The sequence below is a fragment of the Ascidiella aspersa genome, chromosome 9 (assembly GCF_963924565.1).
Source record: "Ascidiella aspersa chromosome 9, kaAscAspe10.2, whole genome shotgun sequence".
NCBI lineage: Eukaryota > Metazoa > Chordata > Ascidiacea > Phlebobranchia > Ascidiidae > Ascidiella > Ascidiella aspersa.
The window spans coordinates 24,327,345-24,341,033 of NC_139455.1; the positions used below are offsets into that span (position 1 = coordinate 24,327,345).

The following is a 13,689-nucleotide window of genomic DNA, read 5'->3' on the forward strand; positions in this document are numbered from 1 at the left end:
TTATTTAGTCGATACGTTACAATGGTCAACAGGGGAAGCGGGAATGTTGAAGAGTGACAAGCACTGCGATGTCAAAAGCAACATCGACAGGCGATGGTTCTTATCTAGCCGATGCCGAATGCCTTCGCCGTGGGAAAGATCCAGCATAAATTATTCCGACGCACGTGCTACATAAAGTCTGTCAACGTCATTCCCCCAAATTGCGTCTCATTCAAAGGTCGTTCTTTTTAGGATCTAATTTTAATTGGGGGCCGACTCGAGATTCGGATTCGATAGCAGCGGCGCCAGTCTCTGAAGAAGTCGACGTCTCACGTGCAGATATCAACGTCGACCGATGAGACGCATGTGACGGCTGTATCCTGTTTTGGAGCCTAGATGTGTAGCGATTCGGTCTCTGCGATTGATTTTGTGGCGTCGAAAGCTAAATTTACGTGCGATTGACGAGATTTTTGATGCGACCTTTCGTTTTAGCTTTATTTTTGACTTCACGTTGTCTGTTTTTAGCAATATGTTTGTTTCGCTGTTTAAAATTAGAGAATCATAACTTGTACCTTATATATATAAACTGTTGCTACCAGGCATGGCAATATAAATCAAAAACAGCTCCTCTGGTAATTGAATACGAGCGTCTAATGTCATTCACCCTGATGAATGCGGCTTGCATAGGTTGCCGAAACGTTGGTATAGAATTAAAATTACCAGAGGAGCTGTTGTTTGATTTATATTGTACCTTATATGTTGTTTGGGCCACTTTGTAGCAAACCTCAATGTTCCGTATAGTTTTTTCCGTTTTCAAAACAAAATGCTGCAAAATAAATCCGCGTAAAACACTTTGTTACTCTTAAGAGTCTTAACCAGTGGTACGCGTATCAATAAATTTCGGCGTACGCCTTCCCGCAGATTGGATAAAAAGATTATACCTCAATTATAGATTTTGCCCTAAATTACTTAATGTAATATCACCAGTGTTGTAAACATGTCATTTTGAAATGACCTATGCCCCAGTCAAGTTATTTGTAAAATAACTTAAGTATAGGTAAAGTCTTTTTGATTAAATAGTAAGTCAAGTCCCGCTCCATTAACATAAATAAACGTTAAAATAGTAAAAGTTTAGTCATTTAAAACCACTGACTTGAGTCCACTTAAATCAAGTCATTAAAAAGGCCTAAAATGTGAGGCTAACCCGAGGGGCGAGTTTTTGTGAAAGATTTTGGCTTTCATAAACCATATTGAAAATAAGCAAAGAGTTATTTGAAACGTTTTGAGTTCGAATTCCCTACTACGCGTATAAAAATAAGTAGGCTAATTTTTAGCAAATAATTGCTTTTTACACGAGGCATCCAGGTGGTACGTGGTCAAAAAAGATAAAGAACCACTCTTTTTAACCGGATAACGTTTATCAATATGCTGAGTCAAGTTATTGTACAAATTCGACCGTAATACAGACACATATAAGCCATGTAGTTTAAATTAAATTAAACAAATATATCAAAATAGAAAGAGCATTACACAAAATCAATTAACACTAAGGAACCACAAACAGGGTTTTTTTAAGGTTTGGTTTGGGTGACCGCTAAGTAGTTTTAATAGACCGCAAGTGTTTCATTTAAATACCAAAAAATAGCTACTGTAGTTGCAAGTCGTTTCGGTCCCCCAAAACACCTTAAAAAAACATTGACCACAAATACGTTTCCTAAATTACGCTTGGAACTTCGCGAGATAATATTGAATGTAATAACGATAATGACAACCAAGCATTACACCTAATCTTTGGAGCATCATGGTTGAGGGTTGTAGTGAGATGTAGTAAGGATATCATAGCCCATACAGAAGTGAGTAGGCTACCGTTTTGAATATTTCAAATAAAAATGTATTCTTTTTCTGAAAATGGGCTTTGATATTCTTACTACGCTATACACCTAATGAAAAACAGACCTAGCCAAGTTGCTATTTATTTCCCCGAAGAAGATTACCCGAATAGATAATTCGAAACGTGAGCGCTTTTAATAAAATATTTGTCAGAAGAAGTACACCGAGTAGGCCTAATTGGTAAATTAAGTCTCTTGAGTGAATTTACACGCCCACAAATTATACCACAGAACCAATGTCATAAACCGGCTTTTTGTGGCAACAAATGCAATACCGGTTCCGGCCGAATTTTTAAGAGGCAGTCACGCAGAAAAAAATGTGCATAGCCCTTGACTCGCGTTTAATAGGGGGGCCATAATCCACTTTTATTCACTCGAGGCGGGCGCAAGCGAATGGGCCGCGTTTTGTATCAAATTGCTATTGATCGCCAAAGCGAAGCCGAATGCGTGACGTTGTATTTCTTCTCTTCGCAAACGGCGGGCTAGAATGTGTTTGCGAGCCGGCAGTACTCAGTCAAGTAGGCCACTCTTGGATGCCAGAGGGTCCCAGCAGGCTCCTGGCGCTGTCTAGATGCGCGTTTTAATTAACGGCATGCGACAAGGTACTGTTTTGTGTCTCCCACTGACTAGTAATCTGTTCACCGCCGCCGACGAGGCCTCAGCTGGTACTGTGGATTGGATTACAGCCTTTGTGTCGATGCTCGGAACTGGAATTATTCTCATATTCGCACAAGGCAAAAGGTAGCGACGGCTTTAAGCCCCGATTAACGCTTTGCTGTTGTTCAGTTTTGTTTGCTTAGCGTCAGTTTGAAGAGTAGTTGTTACTTTCAGCAGTAACAAGGTGACTGTAGCCGGTGTGTTACATAAATATTAGATAACGTTGTGTTGGGCAGTTGCAGTAAAAGACATACGTGGCTGCCCGTAACTAACTGTTGGTGGTAACTGTTGTCCTTTAAACACCTGAGTTAGTAAAGGTTAAGTAGATTAAATGGTACAGTATAAAAACAGCACAGTTATGTGCGAATTCCTTAATAACTGTAATTTTTCTGGAGCGTATAGGAATGTAAACACCTGTACACTTACAGCGTTCCAGGCAGTGTTCAATGTTTGCGATGTAGTTGTCTTACCGCAGTGTAAAATACATTCCAAAGCATTAGATAACAGAAGCAGGTGTACAGTGAAATGCCAAGGCTGTTTTCGCTTTTGGCGCCTTCGTAGTGATTTTAACCATTGTTGTTGGCGTGTAATAATCACTCTTTGTGACGAGACAGCGACCAGGCCGTTCGCAATTTTGTTTGTGTACGAGGCAGTCAGGTTTTTGCCAGGCGACCGAATTCCAGTCAAATGTTTTCAAACCGCGCTCGCCGAAAAGCTAGTCAGGCGTAATTCGGCCTAACCTGGTTAAGGTTTAGTTAATGTTGCAAGAAACCGCTTCCCGAGGGCCGACGCTATTCATTCCTTCAGGGATTACTGAGTCTAGGTGAACGTGAAATTCAATCTGCACTGAGTGGTGCTAACACTCGTTTTAGGTTATACTTGTAACCGCTAAGAGAGATAAAAGCTTGCTTTTACGTTGCGCAAAGTTTGCAAGTAAAATATAATTTATTGTGGAAGAATGTGTATTATGTGCAGTAAATCTCGCCTTCATTTCAAATTTTAACTTTTTTCTATTAAACTGGGTCGAATAATACTTTAATTATAACCCAGGTTAGATAATGTTAGTAAATAATTGATGCATGTTTACTGATTTGTAAACTGTCTCACCCACGGTTACGCCACACATGTTAAAAATACACCCTGCTAAGGTGTACTATTGTGGGAATTTTTTGATGAATTTTAAATAGTTTTGCGGTCGAACATATCTACCACGAAATGTCAGGGAGGGCTAATTTTAAGCGGACGAAAACCGGTGGATAAGATGCCCTGTGTTCTAAAACTGAAGGGTTTAGTCTATAACTGTTTATCCTGGATTGAGCTTTCTTTATTATCAGGAGTATTTTTTGTCGAAGATGGAATAATGTGTCGCTAAGAACACTGAAATGTATGTTTTTAGCTTTAAGCAACAACTATTTTATTGTATACGAACCTTTAGGCATGTTATACTAGTTTGAAACCGCGTTGGTTATCAAAAAGATATTTGAGAATAACTGCAAATCTAAATTTGTTTAAAAAAAATTCGATTAGAAATTATGTAACCTATTTGCTGGTAAGTTTGCAAAAGTTTTAAATAAACGGGTCTTTTGATAGCGCACAATTCATAAAACGGTTCCTTTTTTCTTGCTGCAGCTATTTAGTAATTTAAGGTAAAAACAAGCTTGCAACAAAAAACTAATTCTAGCCAGAGTAAGGCTCTCTGTCATGGAATAAACTCTCAAGCATGAAGAAATTTGCGATACTCCTAATTCTTGTTTTTGGATTATGCTGCTCTGCCAAAGGTAAGTAAAAAAAAACTTGAAAAATTGAAACTGTACCCTATTTACACGTCACTTGTGAATGTCGCAAGCGTACAATAGGTCTGTCGTGCGCGGCAGCCAAGTTGCGGTAGCCATTGAATCCGAAAAGAAAGTAAATATTTGCAGGGTTACTCACAATGGTGCACGGGCGATTTAATTTCAAGATTCTCAAAATTGTTGTGTTTTTGTTTTGAGTGTGGCATTGGCTACCCTACCCTAGAGTAAAATAAAACGACATTCTACGGTTTGCGTTAAAGCAATAACGTCACTCCAAAGGAATGTAAGACGACCTGTTTTGCGTTTGTCCCGCCACCAGACATGGACAACTAGATTTATTTTAGCTTTTTACAATTAGTCAAGAATTGAAATTAAATGATTTTAGTTTTTTTCCAATTTGATAACAATTTAAATTGGAGCGTTTTGGTTTTGTCACATTAGAATTTATAAATTCTTGAAAGCCAAAATTCAAACTAGATGTTGGACTAGAATTAGATTTAAGTATGTTCAATCAATTGATTTTACATCGGAATTTATAAGAATGTGAGTAGGAAACATAAGGTTTTACACGCATTAGGGTAGCTTATGCTTTTCAGACTGTTAAAATTAAACACAAGTCGTTCTGGTCAAAGAGTATGAATTCAAATTCTTTGTTTTGACTGAGTTACTAAAAATGCCATTGAACAAACTAACTTTTTAGGTAAAATTCGAATTAGATTACATCTAGAAGTAGACCACAAAAGCAATTTACACACATTTTGCTCTAATTCATTGAATCAGAAAACTAGAACCGTCTAGTTGTCTGCAAGCCACGGGTGCAGTAAAATAGCGACGTCGTGTCGCATTGAAGGTGACGTGCCTATACTTGAGTCTGTATATCACCGTCTCAGCGTTTCAAGTTTTCAACTTCGCGGCCGACAGGGCATAGCAAGATCGCCAACAATTAGCCAGAGGCTATAAGACCATCCAAGCCTGCTGGAACTAATCGCTTTTGCTGCTGTAGCTTGAGTGTGTTTGTGCCTTCTTGCGCGTCTAATCTGCCATCTTAGATCCGCCAGTCGTTATCGCTTGGCCTTATACGCTTTCGCGGCCAGCGCAGAAATACCGCTTCATTATTACTGAAGACGGAGGCCGTTTGTTTTAGCTAAAGTCTTTTGCCTGCTTCCCAGCCAGAAACAAACACGACTTTTATCGCCGCGTAAGAGATTGCTTGCACTGACTGACTGGGCGAGTGGCCACGCAGCGATAAGGGTAATTACGGCGCTTGGAGGTTTGCGATGTGACTTTCACCTTACGCAAGCCGCTTGTTTATGTTTTCGACTTGGGTGTCAATCCTGTCTATGCGAACAACACGCCGCCGAATACCATCGCGCTCTGGTTATGGATAAATACCTCAGCTTCTATACATCTAACACATACCCGAACCTTTACCACTTGTCTTTCTGACAACGTTATAGTGAACCAGTGTTTTGCAACCTTTTTTGGCTTGCGGCACCCTACAGAAATTATAAATAGTTCGGAGGTACCCTTGCTCGCATTTTTGCTGAGTGCTTAACTGTAACGTTACAATAATCGTGGTTAAAACAGCACATTAACTGTGCATCAAGCGGCACCCCGGTTGAGAACCACTATAGTAGACGTTGGCAAACTTTTTGAGACGCGGGTTATGTTTTTTAATTTAGCAAGCCGACCGAAAATACTAAAAACCGCATTTGTTTAAGTTCTTTCCAATGTTTTTAAAAAGTGCCACAAAATTAACTACAACTTATTATCTCGCTTCTACTTAAGCTGCTAGAAAAATCACATCCATGTTTAAAATCCCAGTAAGAGTATCAAAGCCCATAGAGAAGTGGGTAGTATGTTGAACGTTTCGAATATCTTTGTGATTTTAAAAATAAATAAACCTTCAACCTTTATTCTCCATGTTCGAATTATATTGTGGAGTGGCCCGTAGTTGGCCCTTGTATGCTTTATAGCCTCCAGGAGTACATTGACCATTTATCAACAATCTCGTAAGCGAAATGCGATGTTGATAAGATTCGACTTCAGTTTTTGAAGTTCGTTCGTGACGCAGTTGATGTCAGTCGTTGCAATTGGCTGCCATGTCACTTCAGCGTATAAAGAAATTTTAAGGGAAATCAAACGAACAGAGCTCAGATGTTCAAAATAACAGACCGTTTTTATTGATGCGATAAGAATAACAGATAAAGATGCTGCACAACATCACAATGGATGTGTTGTACACCTGTATGTGCATGTGTGTGTATTTTTTTACTAACTGCCACACATAATCCACGATTTCCCACCGTCCCAATTCCCAATAGAAGTTTTAGCTTTTAAGTAGGGCTGTGAAGTCGATTAAAATTATCCTGAATCCGACTCCTAATTCTTGAGTTCGACTCCGGCCAAATGTGCGATTTTACCGAGTTCCGAGTCCGGCTCCGACTTCACAGCCTGAATTGCACCCATGTACCTAATTAAATTCATGTGGACATTTAGCAAACCACTAATTGGTCTGTCATAAAAAAATTACACGATGGAAATTATTCCGCCATATGCTATTACACCTTTACAAGTTAGAGTTTGCGGCCATATCAGTTTTAAAACTGGGAGTAACCATGTGCACGTCGGACTTGGGACTCTGGTATTTTTAATGATGTCCCTCATCGAGTCCCGAGTCTAACTCCGACTCCGCAGCCCTGGTTTAAAGAGCGATTTTGAAAATGGTTTTGTCATGAACTATAGTAGCTAGTAGCGGGCGGGTTGGTTTAAATTCACCTTCCTAATCGTTTGACCTTTTTCAGCCAAACCTTCCCACGCAATTAACACTAGTGCTACATAGTGGCCATTTTTTGTCCTGGCGCCCATTTGGCGTCCAATAACTTCCGCGCGGAACCGATACAAGGCAATAGGAAGACGCCATGGCGAGTAAAAACGGTTGTTTTTTGCTGATCCTAATCCGATGCAAAGGCGCCATCCTATAGTGCTGCAGACGAGCAATCTGATTTAAGAAATCGAACTAAATCCTCTATAATTCACACGGTACAACATTTTTTGATTTAAGTTTTCATTCTGTTGTAATATTAGAACTACTGAATCGACACGTACATCTGCACACGGACTTCGGCAATAAAACGCAAATTAAGAAAAGCATAATCGTCGCAATAATACACAGTTAGAAGCAAAGACCACACAAAAACGAATATATTCCTATAATAATAATAATCGGATTTAGGTATAAATCGGAAAAAGACTTGAACCTTTCGTAAAAGTCCAAAACAATCGGAAGAACATCTAAATTCCTGTAATCATATCTGAACCAGTATTGAGATCGTTTAGGGTGATTGGGCGCCGCTGTTCCGGCATTGACGTTTGGGCGCCGCTTTTTTGGTACCGCACTGTTTTCCCTTGCTTGGTATTAAGGCTGGAAAATGGTTGGGGTTAGAATTTGCATGGGGTTGAATTTATTATGGGAGTTAATAATGAAGTTAGGGGCGGGGTTTTAGTTATGTATAGGTTGTTTGAAACTTATCTTGGCTGTTCAAATCTTATTTGAACGGGTTTGGGTTTTAAACCGATATAGACCTTATAACTACAATAGATACCAGTCCTATTTCGTATGCTGAACGTCGTCTTATTCCGACAGGGTATTTTAAAAATGGTTTTATTGAAAAAGTCTGCTTAAGCACCATCTTATAAAAAATATTAAGGTAGCTTTCAACGTCATCTGAAGAGAGGGTTGTTTTTTCCCCTCGAAAGCCGTAAAACCCATTTTAACGACACTTGACGTCGTTTCTTTTACGAGAAAATTGCGGAAATCCACCAGCTGCTCTTTTACGTCGTGGCTATACGGTAACTATGGCCTGGTCCTACGTAGGCTATAATTAGAAGGTGCAACGTAAATAAGCAAGGTTACCAGGGGCTTAAAAAACACAGGCTTGTAGGGATAGAATGTGGGCCAACCTTGCTCTACATTTATCCATGTCTCTTATATGAGTTGTGTAAGCACGGTTAACGTGGGCCGTGGTCTTACACCAACATTATTAAAGTTGGTTAATTATTGAATCCGGTCTGCCTTCCTCCGTCGGTTCCTCGTAAACTTTTACGGGCTTTTCAAACGGCCGAATTGGGCATTTTTTTTGTGTGTGTGTGTGTTTCAAGCCTAGCTTGATGGAAGATAAATCATTATCCAAGAGCGAGTGCATTTCAGGTGCACATCCGCAAGTCGGCATCGATTTTTTCGGCTATTTTTTGTTCTTAGGCCGGGGAACGTCGCAGAAGGCTTTGGCGTTTTTCTGGCGGCTCTTGCGAGATTGAAAAGCCAAGCGTCGTTGCCGCTAAGCTCGCTTTAAAAGCCTTGCCGTGACGCACGGGCTATATTTGTCGCGTGTCGCGTGTCGCGCTGTGTCGATTAGCGGTCACCTCGAAATGAAAATCATCATATTTTTAGAGCTTCCGTTTTTGTGTGAAAAAAATCACTTTTTTTAGGAAAGTGTTTCATGTGATTTAACAGCACAAAACTTTTGTTTTTTGAACACTTGAATTTTAAAATTAGCAACCAATTCGGGCTGCATGTGTAACTTACCTTAACTTATTTGTTTTTGTTGCAATATAATTACTTATAAAAACAGTCTTTTTAAACACAAAAAAATCGATTTACATTTTGCTTTTTTCAATGCAGTACGGAAAATATAGTTATTTTGCAAAACAAGGGTAAATTTGGTGCATAATATCTGGGGGTTGTAGTTAGACGTATAATCTACAATTGATATTAAAGCCCATACAAAAGTCTGTCGCATTTTGTGAACGGTTCGAATACTTGTTTGTTCATCTCAACATACCACCTTCACAGAATTTTACCTATGCTACTGAAGTGCGAATTTAACAACAATTTAATGTTGTGTTGAGCTGTTAATATTAATTTACAACACATACATATGTGTTCAACAAATGTGATCTAGCCCTTCCTAAACTGAATTTTGACCAACGATTATGGCTTACGTATCATTAGTACACCGAAAGCCACTGCAGACTCGTTGAAGGGGATCTACGGTACCATATATTTGACCTATGCTTTCGCTTATCGTGCGTTCGACACTGACACTGGCTTCTAGCGTTTCTATTCTGTCGTGTTTTCGTGCTCCCTTGCGAATATTTCGATCGATGCCCGGGACTATTTTAACCCGAACCAGTCGATATCGCAATTAAATAACGCTCGTCTAAATTGAACCTTCGCTGTGGCGATAAAGCAGCGCCGAATATATCCTCAATGTAAAGAATTAAAAGGAAAAATGTTTAGGAGGCCGTTTGCCAAGTCGATGTGATTTCTTCTCGATTTATGTCTCTAAAAATCTAGTGATTTTGTTTCTAAGATTTCATTAAATTTAAATTACTTTTATTGCTGTACAAGTCGTTGGGTTTTAGTATTAGGGATGCCTCTTTCAAACTAAACTTTAAACTAATATTGAAGGTCATGTATGATGCAAAACTAGGTTTGTTAACACTTGCTTATTAATGTCAATCGCAAATGAAAATGACCGTCAGTTGGAATAAATATATTTTTAAGGTAGCAGCATCTGCGCGAAATAATAAAACAAACAATTTTGGTCGCACTTTGCAAATAACGTGGATAAGAAAACTAAACAATAGGTCCACATGAGACCCGAAATTTCAATATATTGTAATCTTTCCATAAAGTAGAGGCACCCAGACGTGAATTAAAAACACTAAAAAAGGATGTACTTTTTCCCCAAAACGCGTTACGTTTCCCAATGCCCCAAAATATCGAAGTTTTTACCAAGATGCACAAACTCCGTATTTCACAATGTGAAGTTGCTTGTACTAACAGAATGTTGAAAGCATTGGATGTTTCTCGACTTGCTCCCATCTGTGGCTTTGTAGCTCAGTTGGTTAAGCGACGGTGCCAGTAAGACCGAGGCCTGGAGTTCGAACCCCATTGCAAGCTAGTTGTTTTTCTAGCCTGTCTTGCTTGCATCATTGATCGTCAAAATCGGTTAAGGTGTAACATTGATACGTAAGCCGATATCGTTGGTCAAAGAGCGACTTTAGAAAGGCGACTTCAGAAAGTCTACATCACAGTTCTATATAACACACATTCGAGTGTATATCTAATTAACTCCGTATTTCTCCGAACACTGTCCCAAGTTCGAACTCCGGTTATGGAGATCTCTTGCTATTGGGAGAAACAAGACAAGTCACGTTTAACGAAAAGCATTCGCAGACGTACACATACCGCTTCTCCACGGACGGCTTTGCTCGTATGAACTGAGTTGATGTGCGGGACTGAGATGTTTGTTGTGCCGTAATAAGACGCGGGAATTTTTATCGCGACTGCCCGCGGCGCAATCTTTGTTTGTTGCTTTGCAACGTGTCTTAAACGAGAAAAAAACGGTTACATCTTCTAAAAACTTTCCGATAAGAAAAACTCGCGTTTTTGCCATTTTGATGAAATTATTAAATGTAATTTTTTTATCATTTGTTTCCAGTGTAATTTTTAAAATAAACCCCGGCAATCTAATTATTTTTTTAGGTCAAATTTTATAAAAAAAAAAACAATTGTAATTATTAATTAGATATTAAACATAAACCATGACTTTCTTTATTTGTCGCTCAGTTTTTTGTTTTATATAACGCAATGTATTTACAGTCAATTTAGATTGAACAGCACGAGTCTATCATTAACACCAAAAAAGAGGTTTAAGTATATCGATTAGAAATTTCGCGTTTTTTTTTCAAGAAAAATGTCGCAATGTTGGCATATTTGACCTTGCCAGAAAAGGCACACATTTCAGTCAATATGCGATAATAATTGATTTTTTCACAAAACCAGTCTAAGGCTCATCGTACCTTAAACGAGGGCGGATGTCAACGGTTGTCGTTTCAAGACAAAGTCTGTTTCCCCTACACGTTATCGTTGTCAAATAAAGCAATGTGGTATTTTCTACGTGAAAGGCGCCTGCTGTTAGCTTCGCATGTACTTAGATAGGTGGTTTAACATGAAAAACGGCTATACAGGCGTTAGGATAGTTTATTATAGGCCTAACTGGAAGTTTGCACGCAAAAAACATCCTTGGTCCTCTTTTTTTAAGACTATTTACCTCTTTAAATGGTTTTGGCAATGTACATTGCTTGATTTTACAGGTAATGTAGAATAACCTTATTTATACGGTTAAACGAAATTATTTTCCAAGCATTCCATCACTCTACCCACCCCTTTTATGAACCCTGTGTACATTTAAAGCCAAATAACTGTGTACCCCCACAAACACTTTACCCGGCCGCGTAATGTCGATAAAGTATCGAGTATCGTTCAAAAAAGTCTGGGTTTGTTTCTTCAAAGACCAAAAGACCGACAGCCGTAATCGCTTCCGTTATAATCGATTCAATGTTAATCTCAAACCTGAAAAAAATCGCGCATTTGACGAAAATTCAGTCTCTTTCAAATCCCGAATATCGATTCTTCTCGAAGATTCAGACGCGTTTTGATTTCCAATGCACCCTCACAACCCCTGGCACAAAAATAGCCGACCGGGGAATTGATTTCCGTCAAAGCGTGGAAACAATAGGCCTTCAAAGCCCAGTCGGCGACAATACATAAAAGGTAAACCTTTTCCTAGGCGCCTGAGGTCTTTATACACGAAGCCCTACCTATACAGTGTACAGTGTGTGGTCCGTGACACACAGCACACACCAAGGTAACACACAATAGCTTGTGGAGCGTATTGCGCGGCTCCTATTTCAGCTATTTCAGTTCTTGTTTACCTGCGACGCCTCGGCGACATTAAGGCTCAGACCCAGAGACTTACCCCTTTAGCGACCCCCTTATGTGTACCGCGAGGTGTAAATATAGTAGAGGTGTTGCGACATTGACTAGACCCGCCGTCGTTTTGTCGCAACGCGTTGCAAACATTTCCGTGTCGCCTATACGCGTGCTTTGAAGCGACACCGATAGAAGATACGCGTGCCACATGTCAATTTTTCTATTTTTTTTAACCAATCTAAATAGTTTTGCACATAGAAGTTTACCTCAACGAGCTTATATTTTTTTAAGTGTGTAATCATGTGGGTTATGAACCTTTAAACTTAGCTTGTTTGTATTAAATTTTAAAAAATGTGCCTTTATAAAGTGTCTTGTCTAAAGCCATTAAAAAGTCTTTGAAGACGCGCAAAACCTACAAATGTAAGTTTAGTTTAATTAATCATGGGGCACATTTGATTCACCAGTGTTTCCCAACTTTTTTCGCGGCCACCCGAATAATAAGTGTAAATATCACAGAGAAGCTTTGGCGACCCTATTCTAATCATTAAATGTTTTTTCTAAGTGAACAACAAATAGCACTAGTAGCATTAATAAATTTAAATTTAATTAATATTAGCAACGTCGCCGTATTTCTCCATGATTATTCTTAAATGAAATCTTTCTCTGGACCAATTTTTCAGTACAACTAACCATGTGAACTCCTGTAGTCGGCGACCCGGCAACACGATCTTGCGTCGCTAACTAAAGGTCGATAAACACTTGTATAAACCATACAAACGCCTTGATTTGGTTATCGTGCTTATATATCCGCTTTTCCTTTGTCCTGGACGTTTATACGCTGGATTTGAATTTGTTATGTACGGCGTGTTGCGTGAAGTAAACTCGATTGAATAATCCAATTAAAGGCCTTTCGTGACTGAAAGCGTGCAAAGTCAACAACCTGGCAACTTTGCCACTTTTTACGTTCCTGTAAATTACGTCCTTTGAGTTTCCCAGTCGGTCGCCACTCTTAGCAAAACTAGCTTTCAAAGCCCATACAGAAGTTAGGTAAAATTTTGGACGGTTTGAATACAAATTGAACAACTTTGCAACTCTTTACGTTCTTGTAAATTACGTCCTCTTGAGTTTCCCAGTCGGTCGACCACTCTTAACAAAACTAGCTTTCAAAGCCCATACAGAAGTAGGTAGCATTTTGAACGTTTTGACTATAAATTGAACAACTTTGCAACTCTTTACGTTCCTGTAAATTACGTACCATCGAAACGCTTATCGAAACTTTTAAAATGCTATCTACTTTTGTTTGGGCTTTGAAATTCTTAATACATCTTACTACAACTTCCAACCATTATGCTCTAAAACCAGCTTTGTAAATGTCGCCGCTGGGTTGCGAAGTAGTTAACACGTTGTCAAACACGTTGCTGATTCTGTGTGTTACTGCAGCTTACAAATCTACGCATTCCTCCTTTGCAACACACTATCTTTACACATGTGAATGTCTGTGTTCCGGCTAAGTGCATTTTTTGCGCAATTTCCCGGGCATCTGCGCACTTTTATTTCACAGTACAGGCGAAAAAAATATTGAATTGTACTT

At 39.1% G+C, this 13,689-nt stretch overlaps 1 protein-coding gene across 1 annotated transcript in view; it reads left to right on the forward strand.

Moving 5' to 3' along the window:
* Positions 1–4,159: 4,159 nt before the first annotated feature.
* LOC146134558 (epidermal growth factor receptor-like) overlaps positions 4,160–13,689 on the forward strand; it is an 87,713-nt gene continuing 78,183 nt past the window's right edge. The window contains exon 1 of the mRNA XM_083397533.1: positions 4,160–4,303. Coding sequence (XP_083253659.1) covers positions 4,246–4,303 — 58 coding nt within the window. The 5' untranslated portion in view covers positions 4,160–4,245. The remainder of the gene's footprint in view (positions 4,304–13,689) is intronic.